The sequence below is a fragment of the Archocentrus centrarchus genome, chromosome 6 (genome assembly GCF_007364275.1).
Source record: "Archocentrus centrarchus isolate MPI-CPG fArcCen1 chromosome 6, fArcCen1, whole genome shotgun sequence".
Taxonomy (NCBI): domain Eukaryota; kingdom Metazoa; phylum Chordata; class Actinopteri; order Cichliformes; family Cichlidae; genus Archocentrus; species Archocentrus centrarchus.
In genome coordinates, this window is record NC_044351.1 from 9,736,056 (window position 1) to 9,751,952 (window position 15,897).

The 15,897-nt window shown below is 39.9% G+C and overlaps 1 protein-coding gene across 1 annotated transcript; it reads left to right on the forward strand.

Annotated features, from left to right (window-relative positions):
* The first annotated feature begins 392 nt into the window (after positions 1 to 392).
* On the forward strand, positions 393 to 9,033 carry rerglb (RERG/RAS-like b). Its single transcript, XM_030731880.1, has 5 exons — positions 393 to 604; positions 4,342 to 4,398; positions 4,837 to 4,910; positions 6,273 to 6,421; positions 7,296 to 9,033. Exons 1-5 carry the CDS (start codon positions 553 to 555, stop codon positions 7,579 to 7,581), a joined length of 618 nt encoding a protein of 205 aa, XP_030587740.1. The 5' UTR covers positions 393 to 552; the 3' UTR covers positions 7,582 to 9,033.
* Positions 9,034 to 15,897: the final 6,864 nt, after the last annotated feature.

Consider the following 15,897-nt stretch of genomic DNA (forward strand, 5'->3'; position numbering starts at 1 on the left):
TAATTTTATATTTTCTTATACTCACTGTTTCTTACATTACACATCATTACTCCATGATGAATAGCACAAATATCCATGGATGGCCGCAAGACTGCAGTTTAAAGTGTTAAGAGAAGGACCAGCACAATAGGTTTAGTCAGTTATGACCTTTGAGCAAACTCTGCATAGGAGGGGGCAGAGATAGAGAGGAGAAATAGGTTCAAGAGAGGAATGAAAGAAGGAAAACAGACAGACTGAGGGGAAAATAGGGGAGAGAGAGAATGGGAGAGAGAGAACAGAAAAATGAGAGGTGTGTGAGAGAGAGAGAGCAAAAGAGCTCCTGGCAGAGAGACAGAGACAGAAGAGGAGGGTGCTTGTTTTCCCCACTCTCCTCTGCCTCTGGTTTTAAAATGTGAACCAGCTCTTTGAAGAGGAAGAAAGGGGAGGGCGGTCGTGTACTTCCACCCTATTTCAACCATAAGGAGTATTTAGTGTGCTGAAACTAACCCAAATACCAAACACAACACAGAGTTGCAGCTAGAGATTCTGCTGAGGACCTGACAGAACACAGGCATGAATGACATCAAGCTGGCCCTACTGGGAAGCCAGGGGGCTGGGAAATCAGGTGAGTAGCTGCAAGTGATTTTGTGTCTCTTTATACCTTTAGTTCAATTAAAACTATGTGAGTGACTGCCTAAATTTATTAAGACTGCTGACAAGTAAGTCAGAGATAATAACTTGATGGTGTCACACCTCAGTTAACCTTATTTCCCCACACAGACCTTCAAATGAGTTGCTTGAATGTAAATACAAGTCTCTGCTTTAAAACTTGTTTTTATGTATCAGTTTGGTCTGTTTTATCATAATTGTCTTCTTTAATCATTCAATTTTTTTTGATTGACAAATGTCACAACATGTTAAAAAATATGCTAAATTTTTGTCAGTCAAAAACTCAAAGAAATGCAGTTCAGAGTAAAGTACACAAGACAAGGTGTAAATCTAAAGCCAGATAAGTTTTGGTATGCATGCTTGAAAAAAATTAAACCATGAATTAAATACTATCAAAACTGTTGCTAACTAACATTTTAACAAACAATTAAATGATAAAGTGACAAATTTTCCCATGTGCCTTAATTAACACGTTCACTTTTCACCTCTGAGAAATTTAAATTAATTGGATGGTATAACGTCCAAACAATACCCTTTGTTTGGACGTTATACCTTAACACACTTTTCTAAGGTGAGCTAAAGATTTAAAAAATGTGCCTATACAGTTGGATTCAAATTTACTGCTCTTGCATTGAAGGTTGTGTCCCAGTGGCAAGTGGCTCACATATGACTGGATAGCATTAGCAATTTATAGTGGTTTATGTTTCCCAAATCAGTTTTTCAAGGAAATACATCACTTTCTCTTGCATTTTGATGACAGAGAATACAGGCTTCTAGTCAGGAAAATTTCACAGCCCGGCGCTTATCGGATGACCAGAGGGGAGAGGTGGTTTTTAAGTGGGCCACAGTACTCTTGAATTCAGGAACCACTGATCTATTAATTCAGTTCAGGGTTATTTATATGGCACCAAATCACAAACAACAGTTACCTCAAGGTGCTCTATCCCTATAACACCTGTGACCTGCCCTTACCTGCCCTGAACAGCTGGTTAACACCGAGCGTATCACTGCTGAGATGTCTGATCAAACGCACTTTGAATTACTGTAATTACGCAACTGTTTGTCCTATCGAAAAAATTCAAATGGTTTCTGAAAGCTGAGAAATGGCGCTTTACAGCCAACATAGTGTTATTACAGTAATTATTGCCAGAAGTCCGCGAACAGCAGGACATTTGAAGTACTCTTTGCCGATGATGCGGTCCTGTTGGCTTCATCAGGTGGTGGCCTCCAGCTCGCAGTGGAACGTTTGCAGCCGAGTGTGACGGGGCTGGCATGAGAATCAGCACCTCTAAGTCTGAGGCCATGGTCCTCAGCCCGAAAAGGGTGGAGTGCCCTCTCCAGCTCAGGGACGAGTTCCTGCCACAGGTGGAGGAGTTTAAGTATCTTGGGGTAGTAGTGAGCTATCTGACATCTGTCTATTTTTCATCTACCAAAGGAAAGCTGAGATTTATAGACTGTGCTGCCACTGCAAAACCTGAAACTTTAACTACAAAAAACAAGTTTTGTTGAAGGATTTTGGAGGCTCACTTTTTAACTAGCTAGCCATGGAGCATGAGAGTTGACTTTTGACCTCGTAAACAGTTACTTTGACAAGAAACGGTTACTGAAGAGTGTGATTTACTATGAATATTCCCACAGTGCCAAAACACAATCAACTCACAGAGTGGAAAATCTCTCTTTACTGTTCCACCACACTTCTATAAGCTAAGTTAGGTAGCAAACCTTGAAGTAGAGCTAGGCAAACCACCAGTTTATGCTAGGTTCATGTCATAGTTCAACCTGTAATTATAAGCAGCTGCTGAAAACACCAGAAACAACTCAGAAAGTCTGAGTGTGCTTTAGTCACACTATTATGCTGTGACTAAAGCACACTCAGAAATATGGTGGACAAAACAAATAAATGTTAGGTTGAATGATGAAACTTTGATCAATTGTGGAAATGAATGTATTGTGTGTAATTTTTTGGTATTAGATTGTAACTGTTATTTGCTGTTATTTGTTAGCTAGATTAGCTAAAAAAAAGTTATTATTAGCAAACATTCTGTTACAAGGTCAAGTAAAGCCATATTTTTGTGAAAATAGCTAAGTAGAAACAGTACAGTGTTTAGCAGTGTTACCACATAACACGAAGGTCTTCGGTTGGAGTCGGCCAGCTGGGGCCCGTGACAGCTGGTATAGGCTCCAGGCTCCATGCTGAGTCAGATAAGTGGAATAATGCCAACTAATAGATATCAAATATTTTGGAGGAATGGCTCTAAATTGTGATGAATCAAAATAAAATCCAACATGGCTCCTACAGGCAGCTCATTTCATCAAAGTTTTATGGTTATTTGTAGCTAGTTTCACTTTGTAATGAGCTGCTTTAAACACAACAAAAACATCTAATTTTATCCAGTGTGACTGCAAACTTCGCATTAAAGGTACCACCTTAGATGTGCCTTTTCTGAAAAATAATGTTTTTCTATCATTGTGTGATTGTAGCACAAGCGATCCAACATGGACTTTGGTTCTGCATTACATAACCAAAAACAACACTGGATTATTGGCTCAATTCACTGAGGTTTAACTAAACTAATACGATTATTTCTCTCTCTTGAGAGTCTCTGCCTTTATTTCAAAACTCCTCTGTCAAGGTTCAAGGTTGGATACAGGAAAGCATAAACACGTTGGTTTGATCGATCGATCAATCAGCCTACTGCTCTACATGTGATTTTGTTTACAGTTTAATTTGATCGTGTCTTTCACTGGCTTTGATGTGTTGAAGTGATAGTTTATCTTGTTTTTTATAGTTTTAAGTGTGTATATTGGACCATTTAATATTTGTATAGAGCTTGATAGAACCAGTTTATGTGTCCGTGCTTTGGTTCTCCTGGTTAGACACATTCCAGATTGTATTTCTAAACTGTAGTGGAAAATACAGTCTATGCACAAAAAGGAGTTAGAGGATCCTTGCTGCTTATTGTTTTGCTGCATATGTCAGTGTTCAGTCTCTGAGATGGTGGGTAAAACTGTAAACAAACCTTATACAACAATGGGACACCTCCATTCTTACTGCCTGGCAGTGAAGCAGACCTGTTACTGTGGAGATGCTGTAGCCTATGGAAGCTGTATGTGTGTGCCTGAGTTCAATCGGTGTGTTTTTCTGCTCTATTTGTTGCTTTCAACGCATGTCTTGTTTTTCTCTTTGAATGTATCATTGTGTAACAATGGACCCATAAAAATTCCTATTGTGGTAAGTCCTGAGTGTTCAATGTCCACATCCATGTGGCCTAACCTCTGTACAACCCCTTTAGAGGCCCACCATTAGGAGCAAGCTTCCAGAGTTCAGCACTTGAAACTTCAGCCTTTAATTAAAATTTATTGTCTGTGGGACCAAAACTGGCCCAGTTAGTCAGTTTTATGTGTAGCTTGCAGTCTAGAGGCAAGGCAGAGGGGGGGGGGGGGGGGGGGGGGAATATAACTATTCAACTTGCCAAATATGCACACAGACCTTCCAGCAAAGCCATGCAGCCTTCTTTCATGTGAGGCTACAGTTTCACCGCTCCAATCCTGGAGACATTTAGCACAGTGTTGTTCCTGTGCGGGTGAACAAGGATCTTTTTTTCACCTTTTGCTGCTGCCACCTGTGAGGGATGAGTGTATAATGATGCCACGATTCATTTTGTTGTTTTCCATTTCACCTCTTCTCTCCAGCTGTCCTTGTGCGGTTCCTGACCAGACGCTTCATTGGTGAATATGCCTCAAATACCAGTAAGTGTTTCCAGATTTCATGAAATGGTGCTTTGATGAGGATTTGGTTTGGATGATTTTGTTCAGTCACTTGGAAATGCAAAATTTTCACCTGTGCATTCGTGGGCTTAAAGGAAGTTTGTTTGGCATTGGCAGAGAAGATTTGACAGGTTTTATGGGCATAACCTACATACTCAACTCTGCTGCTCAACCAACAAATGAATTTTCCTAATAAATGTGGCTCCATTTAAGGAGAAATAAACACGCTTTCCAACAGTATAAGATTTATAGCCAAGAAGCATTGTTACAACAAAGAAATAATTGACCAAACACAAATTTCCTTACAATCTGTGCTAAGATATGACAGATCTTCTTTTAAGATTAAATATATCACAGCTGCCTTTTACATGCATCAATATTTTGCTATTTATTTATGACTCTTTGGACTCTCCGTCACAGACTCTTTGTACCATAAAAGGTTGTCAATCGATGGCAGGCAGCTGAATTTGGAGGTGTTTGACCCCTGCTCTCAGGTAAGAAACTTGTTTTTAGTATTAACAGAAATATATTAGAAAAGCAGAGCTGCAGAAGGACCAACCTTCCTGTTTTTCTTCTAACATTTCAACCGGGGGACTGTAAATCTACTCATACTGTTTTAAATGAATTGAAACCGCTGACAAGGAGCAAATTGAACAAATGAAAATGGGACATTGATGAGAATGATGTCTTTTCAAGAAAATGAACCTTGGGTAACCAAGCACATTTTTTACATTGTTGTTTAACTGACTGTCAGGTTATAACCAAAATTCATTTTGCTTTCATATTTCACAACAGCAGTGATTTGTTTTCAGGCCGATGGAGAGATGCCTGAGGGTTAGCTGTGGTCATATGTTCGCATAGGGTTAGCATGTGTGCGATCCATACAGCACTTCCTTTGGGAATATAAGGATTTATGAGTGCATCCTGAGGAGATGAACGCCACGGACTGTCTCGTTCAAAAAAAAAAAAAAAAAGGGAGCCATATAAACTGCTTATTCCTTCAACAAAACTAAAGACTGGAGAGGGATTTCACTTCAGAGTTAGTTTTTTATTGGAATCTCTCTTGGCTCAGGACAACAAAAAAACAGTCCATGCCTTTGTTGTTTAGACCCCCCCCCCCCCCGTAACACTGCTGTCCCATAAGAAACACAGAGTCACAATCCTGCCCTTCTGACCTGGATGCATAAAAAGAAGTCAGTAAAGAGAGAAGCTTAAAAATGGGGTTTTATAGCACTCAGACATGTCCCCAGGCCACAAGTCTTTGTTGCACTGTTTATGTCTCATCAAGGTCACAAACACTTGCAGTCTTTGTCTCACTCCACATTTACTGCGGGTGTTACTGATATTGTTAAGGTTCCACTTTGAAATACTTTCCAGTATTAGCTACTTTTAGCTGCTACCTTGTCACATAGGGTTGCCACTGCAGGTAGCTCTGCATGTTTGATTTGGCAGAGCAGCTACACTTCCTGATGTAACCGAAAAGGGATTTGTGTCTGGAATTGAACCAGCAACCCTTCACTTGCCAAGCAAATGTGTAAACCACTACACTACAGAGCCACACACTGTCTAATATTTCAGTTAAGAAAACTAAAAGATCCTTCATGAGTTCTTTTCTATCGCCTCTATTATACATTTTTCAAGGTTTGTTTGTAATTCAAATGATAACGCAACAAATTTTTGCTCAAAACAGGGAAATGAAAAATAAAAAATGTTACTGTTATAATACCAGCTATACCAGTGTGTAAGGAATACAGGCTCCATGTCTCTCTGCTTGACTGTAAAAACACGCCAGTCAACACATAAACTGGGGACGAACTGGATGATTCCAACATAAAAGCACGTGTTCTTCTTGGCAGAGCTCCGAGGCCAGGTGTATACTTGAGGAGCCGGTGGACTGGGCAGATGGCTTTGTGGTGGTGTACAACATCAGTGACCGCACTTCCTTCATCAATGCCAAAAACATCCTGCGACAGATTCGGGAGGCACGCATGGAGAACTGTAAAGGGTCAGAAGAAACTTAATAATAGCTGCTGTTGAGATGTAATGTGATTAGCGTGTCATTTAACTGTAACTCTGCATGCTCTTAAAACTGAGGCAAAATCATTTTTTTCCAAGTCTATGATTTAAAATTTTAGGTGAAATCCTCATGCAATGAAAAATGTTAATTGTAGTAGTTTCACTGCACCTTCGTGGTGCCTCAAAAAAAATCTGTAAATCAGAGATTTAAAGTTACCTTCTAGTCGCAGGTGACATATGAAGTGCTAAAAATGATATACACTAACTATATGAGTTGAACATGCTGCATACACTATAAGAAAACACAACAAAACAGAGTATTTGTGCCCTAGTTTCTTTGTAGCTGAACAGGAATGTACATGCAGTTCTGAATCTGAGGAACACTGGGAGGCCGAACTGCCCCCCCTCACAAACTCAAACTGATAAATGATTCATGATGATGAGGGGGGGGGGGGGGGGGGGGGGGGGGGACTGGCTGTGAGGGTGTCTGGTAAATTTTAGTGTGAAAAAAAAAAAAAAAAAAGGGCCATCCACATCCATCAGGCTGCCTGGAGACATGCCAAGGCATCCTGATAACATGGAGGGAAGAGACGCGTAGCCTAATGACAGGCATTTCACAATAAATGCAGGGGTAGATAACAAGTGGAACTGTTGGATTATGTGCACATAAATCAAGCGAAACATCTGCTTTGCACTCAGAAGGGTAGGATAGGTTTCTTAATAGAGAGAATGTTGCATTGTTGTGTGCTGTAGGATTCAAGCGGTGTAAAATAAAACTAAGAAGCTCTGCATCCTCGTCGTCTTGCCATCCGCAGTCATCTTGCAGACTGACTGTTTTAACGCTTCCCTGTTGTCTTTTTCAGGGAGATGGATGTTCCTGTTTGCCTGGTGGGTAACAAGCAGGACCTCTGCCATGCCCGGCAGGTGTGTGAGGATGAAGGTCGCTGCCTGGCGCAGGAAAACCGCTGTCACTTCCAGGAGGTGTCAGCAGCCGAGAGCTACCAAGACATTGCCAACCTCTTTACACAACTCATCAGGCAGGTGATGGAGCACCTGAAGTATCGCGCTGACCGACGACGCTACAGCGGCTCGAAGTCTATGGCCAAGCTCATCAACAATGTTTTTGGCAAGAGGAGAAAGTCAGTATGATGCCCCCAGTACAGTTAGCAGCTAATCATGAACTGAGATATTTCCACTATATGTGGCCCATAAGGGGAAGCAGCCTTGTGTTGGCTTAGAAAACTGTTGAGTATGCAAACAATGTTTATATCATGAGCAATATGAATGGTTGGCAGAAAGGCTCAGATGGCCAAGGATGCAAAATTTACAGGCAAAGGCATAAATCCATCATTCCATTAACAATCCCAACATGACAGCATGGAGACTGATTAGCTTGAGCAAAATGTTCACGTAAAGCCAACTTTTGTTAAACATTTGCACTGCATCACTGCCTCCATCATCAGTACATTGTTGGCCATCAGTGCATCGCCATGAATGGCTTCATTTTCTGATTGGTTCAGTTAGCTGTACCTGAGTATTGCCCTTTCGGTTCAGTGTTTTGCAGCTTTTTGCTCAGCATGTTTTGTAATGTTTTAATATTTTACTGGCAGTATAAGTGACATAACAGTTATTTTAAATGTATATTTAATGTATATTTTCATAATAATGCCATTCTGTGGAAGCATAATGTTTTAGTTACTGCATGACTGCACTGCTACTTGTAATAGGCATATTCTCTAAATTCATTTTCTAATACAGAATATAATTTATTTAACAGTTCCTGCTCTATCAAACCTGAGTTTACCTGTGGCCATTATCACTGAAACGTTTCATTTACCACAGTTTATTTAGCTAAAGCCCAAGAGGAAAGATGCCAACTGAAGTGAAAAACAAAATGCTTGACCTGGATAGGGACTGCATGGCGGTGCAGTGGTTCGCACCATTGCTTTTCCACAGAAGGTCCTGGGTTTGAATCCGCTGGCTGGCTGGGGTATTTCTGTGTGGCGCTTACGTGTTCCCCCTGTGCTTGTGTGGCTTCTGTCCGGGTACTCCAGCTTCCTCCCACAGTCCAAAGACACTCATGGGGTTTAGGTTAATTGGTGATTCTAAATTGGCCTATGATAGCAGGGCAGTCTTTTGAATATCCTGCTTTTTTTTTTTTTTTTTTTTTTTTTGGGAGATGATAAAGCAGAATAGGATACTTTGTATTTAACAAGTCGCTACTATATGAGTTTGTGTTTCATGAGAGGAGCAAGTAGCCACTTGAAAATAATGCATTTATTACAAGGTAAAATCATTTTGACTAATTTTACGTTGTTATTGTTGCACATGATTGTACTCACCTTTGGTTGTAAACTGTATGTATTTTGTATATATTCACTGTAAAAAAAAAAAGGAAAACACCCTAAATATGAACACCATAACATACAAATAACACATAGGATTTATTCAGCACTCTACTGTTTTTCTTCTTATATCCAGTTATGTCACCATGATTCCACACAGAAGGAATGTACCGCACATCGTGAAAAATAAGTTCACCTATGCACTGTTTTGTAGATGAATGCTCTTTTTGTAAATGCTGTAAAAACACTGGTTGCTCCAGAGGAAATTAAAGTTAAACATTGATAGCTGTTTTGGTTCTTCACAGGGACTGCTCTTTCACGTTGAGCTTAATTTTAATTAGATGGCCATGAGAGGAGGCATTACTCTAAAGCCTTTAGAAAAGAAAAGAATTTCCTGTGCTAAAAATAGGAAGCGTGGAGGCAGAGAAGTGAGAAATACTTCACTGTTAAGACTGAATTTTGGCTTCTTAGGCAAAATCATGCTCCCTCACGTTTCCACTAGATGGCGGCACAGATCACGATGATGATCTGGCCTTAAGTTTTCTCATTTTTTTCTTGTGCGCCTTGACAAATTAGATATTGAATCAGCTCATAAGCAGACATTTGGCCTTTTATTTGGTTAATGTTGAAAATGCACATGCCATAAATGATGCCTACATTCCTTTTAGTGGTTCACTGTGATGGCTTACGGCATAAACTTAGGAAGAGACAAATGCAGAAAGCAGGTCTCAGATAAAGGAGAGTGACAAATTAAAGGAAAACAACATAAACAGACTTTGCAAGAATTCATTTGGAGATAATGTAGGTGGAGAGTGCTCTCTCATAGATTTCCCAGAAGAGTTTTGGTTACTTGTCTCCTTAAGTACTGTATATGAGTAAAAATACACATACTATAAACCTGAGGTATTCAAAGATGTACTAAAACACATAAAATATATAAGAAATTTGACTTCGATTCCCATTAGCTCTACACAGGCATAAATTACTGAACTGCCCTCACCTGAGCCTCTCTAAGAAGACACTGTTAATATTTCTTGTTATAAAGTCAATCAAATGACTGCAAAACCAGAGGAAAGAAACATTTCAAATAAACTCTTGTCCAGCTGTTTTCTTCTATATGCAGCTGGGAGGTTTTGACCATCCAGTCTGTCCTGCTGACTTTCAGCTCCTGAGGAAAATCCTTCCTCTCATTTTGGCCCCTCTTAAAAAGAGCTAAGGTGAGATGAATGTTATTGTACAGAACTTTGTCTAAAATTAGCGTTTCTTGAGATAACACTAAGTTGTTATCCTCAAACTAGACAGGATAATTACTTTTACAATTAGTTTGTCTTTTGAGCCTTATTTCTCCAAACAGGCATTTAGAAGAACAGGTCAGTATCCGGTAATCTCCAAATAGAAAAATTATTTCTTTCACAGGAGACAAAGAAAATACTTTTGTGATGGGCACAATTTTCCCATGGGGTGAGATATGAGCCAGCATAATATGCAATAAGACAAAAAGGCAGAATGAGCACAAAAGGGTAGAAAATGATGATAAAGACAGACATATACCCACTGACCTGTGGGCACAGGTCTGTAATGCTTTAAAACATGGGTAAGGAAGCCACTTTGTAACAGATGGCTCAGGCATCATTTATAGAGTATCTAGTATTTGCCTATAAATGAAGGCTATCAAGAAATAAACATGCTTCTTAAAAGTGTGTATTACTTTAATTTAAAATGCATTTCAGGTCAAGTAAACACAAGCTACTTATTAAAGCTCACATATTTTAAACATAGCATCATTAGCTCAACCAAGTAAAATCAGGGCTGAAGCACAGACTGTCGGTGCACACAGATTAGCGTTTCCAAATAAAGTTGTTTCTAACTAATTTTTTTCCCTCTGATTGCTCAGTACCCCCCCCCCCCCCCCCCCCCCCACACACACACACACACATCCAAGTTGAGGATATTTGGTGAAGAGCAAGCACAAAGCAGCGATGCCTCCTCACAGTCTCCATCATCACAACAAAGGTGGCAAATGAAAACTGAGTATCTGCACGAGTCTTTTTGGTAGCTGTTTGGGATCAATGAATAAAAAAAGCAGCGGTTGGCAGAAACAGCTCTCGATGTGGCAGAACAGAAGAGAAAAAAGAAAATAGCCCCACCTACAGAGACTCGAAGCAAACCTGAGGAAAAAAGAGACATCACAGCGCTTCCCAACTGAGTTTGACTGACAGGTAATTTCTGGAGAGAGCAGTGCAGAACACAGTGGACATTAGAGCTTAATAACAACAAAGGTGTCAGGAAATGCAGATTAAGTGAAATAAAGTGTGATGGTGCAACATGCCTTTCATATCAATGCTGATTTTATTCAATCTTTTCATCTCTCTCTCTCCTCTTCTGTCTGACTCATTTCTTCCAGAGAAATGAGGAGTGCAGACAAATGGAGACAGAACCTCCAAGCGTGGCCTCGAAGCTTCAGGTCAGTGATCTTATTTGGCCCCTGTGCAGAGGAAGAATTGCTTTTGGATCGGCCGTGGACAACCATCCGAACCAAGGGGATTGGATGCTGCTGGGACACCCCAAGAGCCAATCAGAAAGGCCATCGATCAGTTCCCCTTAATCTCACAGCTGGTGAGCACATCCTCACTCCAATCTAAAACCCAACAGCTTAGTCAGACTGACAGAGGATTGGCTGGCTTCCAAAGATTTGAACCTCCACAGAAATGGATCCACATTAGAGCAGAAACAGGTGGTGCTTCACTCACCTCTCACCACCAAACTATCTGACTGGAATATTGAGTACAAAAATAAATAGATGTTAAACTGTTTTGGCTGGCTGTTCTTTAAAAAGAAAAAATAGGAACTGTATATTGTAAGTTAATATTTTCTTTTCAATTAAAATAAGCTCAAAATGACACAGTACAGGTAGTTTTCTTTACAGAAACATGTTTTCTCTTAAGATATTAATAAAAATATGATTTTAAGTCGATCTGAGCAACACTGACTTGCTCAAGGACGTTTTTTTTTTTTGGCATGTGCTCTGCGCTGTGTCATTCTGCATGAATGAACACAGTGATTGCCTGATGAATGTATGTGAAGAGCTGGTTTCTAAAATGAGACATCTCCCCTCTGAGAAAAAAGCCAGAGATACAAAATTTAAGGTTAGCTTCACTGAATATTTTTTGGTGTGTTACATTTGTATGTATATATATATATATATATATATATATATATACACACACACACATATATACTGAATGGATGTGAAGGTTTTTGTGAAGAAGAAATTATGAAATCCTTTTTACGTCATCTGATTTGTTAATGTTTTATTAGGTATCCTGCTGTCTCCTGTTAAACTAAATATGATGTCCTGCTGTCTGTGCACTAAATACTGCCATGCAAGATGTTCTTATCTGCCTGCGCTAATGATGCAAAATAAGCTGAATCTAATGAAACATTTGATATTGCTGCAGTATCAAATACCCTTTGAGTCTTCATGCCAGCTCAGGCAGAGCATCCTTGTAAATTTATACTACAGTGAACAAGCAAAAAAAAATAAAAAAATCATTGCTTGCAGTGGTTTAAACAGAAGTCTTTGTACACAGTATGTTTGTGTATGTTGTGTATAATTAAGTGTGTGCAGGTAGACCATTGCTTTTGGCTGGCTAATATGAGCTACACTGAAGCTAAAAGAGCAAGTGGAGCTGGTCTTAGAATAAGTGACTAGTGCCAATGATGGTCTTTTCTCACTTTGGACATTACATTTGATAAACAGAGGCGTAGATAATGTGTAGATAATGATTGTATCTCACTCACGATTTTGGCCAAGATTTGTTGTTGCCACCGCCAGAAAGTAGAGTTCATCGTTTGCACATTTCTAGTTCAGAAGGATATATACTAAGGCCCAAACTGCTGAGTCTACTCATTTTAAAAATGCCTTATTTTGTGGATTTGATACCAACATATTAATGTTTTAATCTTGTTATCCTTCTAAATTATAGATATCCTACTGTGCCTTTAAGGTAATATAATCAGATTAAATGTGTCTACTTATTTTAGAAACATTAATTATATTTAAGGATTTTGTGGCTGCACAGGGAAACTTCAGATTTTTGGTTTACTCAAACAGAGGAGAGACACATGACATTACATTGTGTTCCAGCCCTGAAAAGGCTTGTTTTTGTACACTGCTGTTGAAGTTGCCTTGCCAAGTTTTAGGCTGACAGATGAAAGAGATGCCCTTCAAGTGTGACAGGCTGCATCTGTGGCAGAGGAACTCTGAACAAAAATTTCTGAAAGCGAATATGATTTTTTTTCCAGAATATAATATATGGAAAGGGGCTACTCAGTCCTGGCTTAAAAGTTATTTTGAAATGCTGTGAAAAAGGATTTTTCCCCCTGTCTGATTTCTTATGTGTTGCACATTTGTCACACTTACATGTTTCAAATCATCAAACTAATTTTAATATTAGACAAAGATAGTCCATGTAAATACAAAATGCAGTTTTTAAATGATCATTTCATTTATTGAGGGTAAACAGCTACACTCTGTTGCCAAAAGTATTCGCTCGTCTGCCTTCACATGTGTATGAACTTGAGTGACATCCCACCCTTACTCCATAGGGTTTAATATGATGTCGGCCCACCCTTTGCAGCTATAACAGCTTCAACTCTTCTCAGAAGGCTTTCCACAAGGTTTAGGAGTGTTTAAGGGAATTTTTGACCATTCTTCCAAAAGCACATTTATGAGGTCAGACACTGATGTTGGATGAGGAGACCTGGCTCTAAGTCTCCGCTCTAATTTATCCTAAAGGTGTTCTATCAGGTTGAGGTCAGGACTCTGTGCAGGCCAGTCAAGTTCTTCCACACCAAACTCACTCATCCATGTCTTTATGGTTCTTGCTTTGTGCACTGGTGTGCAGTCACGTTGGAACAGGAAGGAGCCGTCCCCAAACTGTTCCCACAAAGTTGGGAACATGAAATTGTCCAAAATATCTTGGTATGTTGAAGAATTAAGAGTTCCTTTCACTGGAACTAAGGAGCCAACTCCTGAAATACAACACTGCATCATAATCCCCCCCTCCACCAAACTTTACACTTGGCACAATGTCCCACCGGGAGGAGGCGCCGTGGTAGACCCAGGACACGCTGGGGAGATTATATCTCTTGGCTGGCCTGGGAACGCCTTGGGGTCCCTCCGGATGAGCTGGAGGAGGTGGCTGGGGAGAGGGCAGCCTGGGCTTCTCTGCTTAGGCTCCTGCCCCCGTGACCCGGCCCCGGATAAGTGGAAGAGAATGGACTCATAGACAGATGAGTCCTGCATTGAGAATCAGAAGCCTCACTGCTTCAGGTAGTGGTTCGAGTGTTGGTGTGGTTTATGAACATATATAAAATGCAATGGATCCCTGAATAATTTGTGTGTTAGTGTTTGTCTTGGGAGTTTCATCAGTTTGCCTGTGACACAGAGGAGCTTGTTTTAATGGATCTCCTAAAAGGAGAACAGTTTCCCCTGTATGGCAACACCAGTAAAGTATTACACATAATATGCCTGTAAACAATGAAATGTGTTACTATAATATTCACAAGTCTTTTATTTTTTCATTCCAAGGTGAAGTGTTTGCAGCTGGGGTTGAACAACAACACCTCATCTATGGGTATCATTTAGGCAGAGGTGAATATATCTAAGCCTATAAAGGCTTGCTGTGGGATACCTGTGCACCCCTGCCTCCTCGGTACCATGTGAAAGAGTTTTCTCAAAAGCCGGAGAGGTTATTTCCAAAAAGAGAGACCACTGTCCAAGCACACTGGAAAACATCTTACATCTTAATAAAAAATGAATAAAGTCACCATCACCCCAGTACTGTTAAACACAATCACTGTCACATATTTTGAAAACACTGCAACAGTTTTAACATAAACATCTTGTGTCCTGTTGGATTTGACTGAAATCATATTGACAAGTTTTTGAAATTGATAGACCTCTATTACCGTTACCCACACATTAATTAAAAACACATTAGATGAATGAATGAACCACACAAAATCAAGTTAAGGTGTTTTCTATTCTTGGCAGTGATCATTCCCATGCTGACATTGTTGGAAGATAGCCAAGAGGCCATCACAAACAGCTGAACTGACAATAAAGGTTTTGACCAGCAGGGGAGTTTGTGTGGCCATGAAGCCTCAAGAAATTAAGCTTTTTTTAACCAATTGGATGGAAAGCTTCAAAGCATCATGAGGCTTCATCCAGCCATCACTATGAACCGGGAGCATAAAACACAAGACATTCAGGAACAAATGTGGGGATGGCAAACACAGAGAAGATTAACAGACACTCTAACAAGGACTCAAGGGGAGACTGAGACTATGTGTATATATATATATATATATATATATATATATATATGTATAGACACACACACACACACGAGGTAATTAGGGAGAATGGAAAGACCTGGGGTAAAAGAAAACTGAAACTAATTAAGATAATGGCAAAAAAAAAAGAGTAAAATTAGCCACAAGATACAAAAGACCAGCAGCTATCAAAATAAAACAGGAAGTAAGGCACAACTAAGGAGGGGAACAAAATTAACTTGACACAGGGAACGCTGAAAGACAAAAGACAAACAGAGAGGCAAGACTGAAGAGGGGACAGAAACAGAACAGAGGAAACTAACTGCCAGTGACCACGACACTGTTGGCATGATGCTTTTTTTTTTTTAATGACATCCTGTGTTCGTTTTATGAGATTTGGTGATATTAGATACAACGGGACCCAACTCTTCCAGAGGACTCAGCTTTTGTCTCATCAGTCCACAGAATATTTTCCCCAAAGTCTTGGGGATCATCAAGATGTTTTCTGGCCAATATGAGACGAGTTTTTGTGTTCTTTTTGGTCAGCAGTGGTTTTTCTCCTTGGAACTCTCCCATGGATGTCAGTTTTGCCCAGTCTCTTTCTTATTGTTCAATCATGAGCACTGACCTTAACTTAGGCAAGTGAGGCCTGCAGTTCTTTAAATGTTGCTCTGGGTCCTTTTGTGACCTCCTGGATGAGTTGTTAATGCATTCTTGGAGTAATTTTGGTAGGATGGTGATTCCGGACAAGGATCACCACAGTTCCAAGTTTTCTCCATTT

Excerpts from the sequence above, each read along its gene's own strand:
- rerglb (XM_030731880.1), top strand. The coding sequence starts at position 553 with ATGAATGACATCAAGCTGGCCCTACTGGGAAGCCAGGGGGCTGGGAAA. Across the intron at positions 4,911-6,272 it reads TGTTTGACCCCTGCTCTCAG|AGCTCCGAGGCCAGGTGTAT; the intron begins GTAAGAAACTTG and ends TCTTCTTGGCAG. Across the intron at positions 6,422-7,295 it reads CGCATGGAGAACTGTAAAGG|GGAGATGGATGTTCCTGTTT; the intron begins GTCAGAAGAAAC and ends TGTCTTTTTCAG.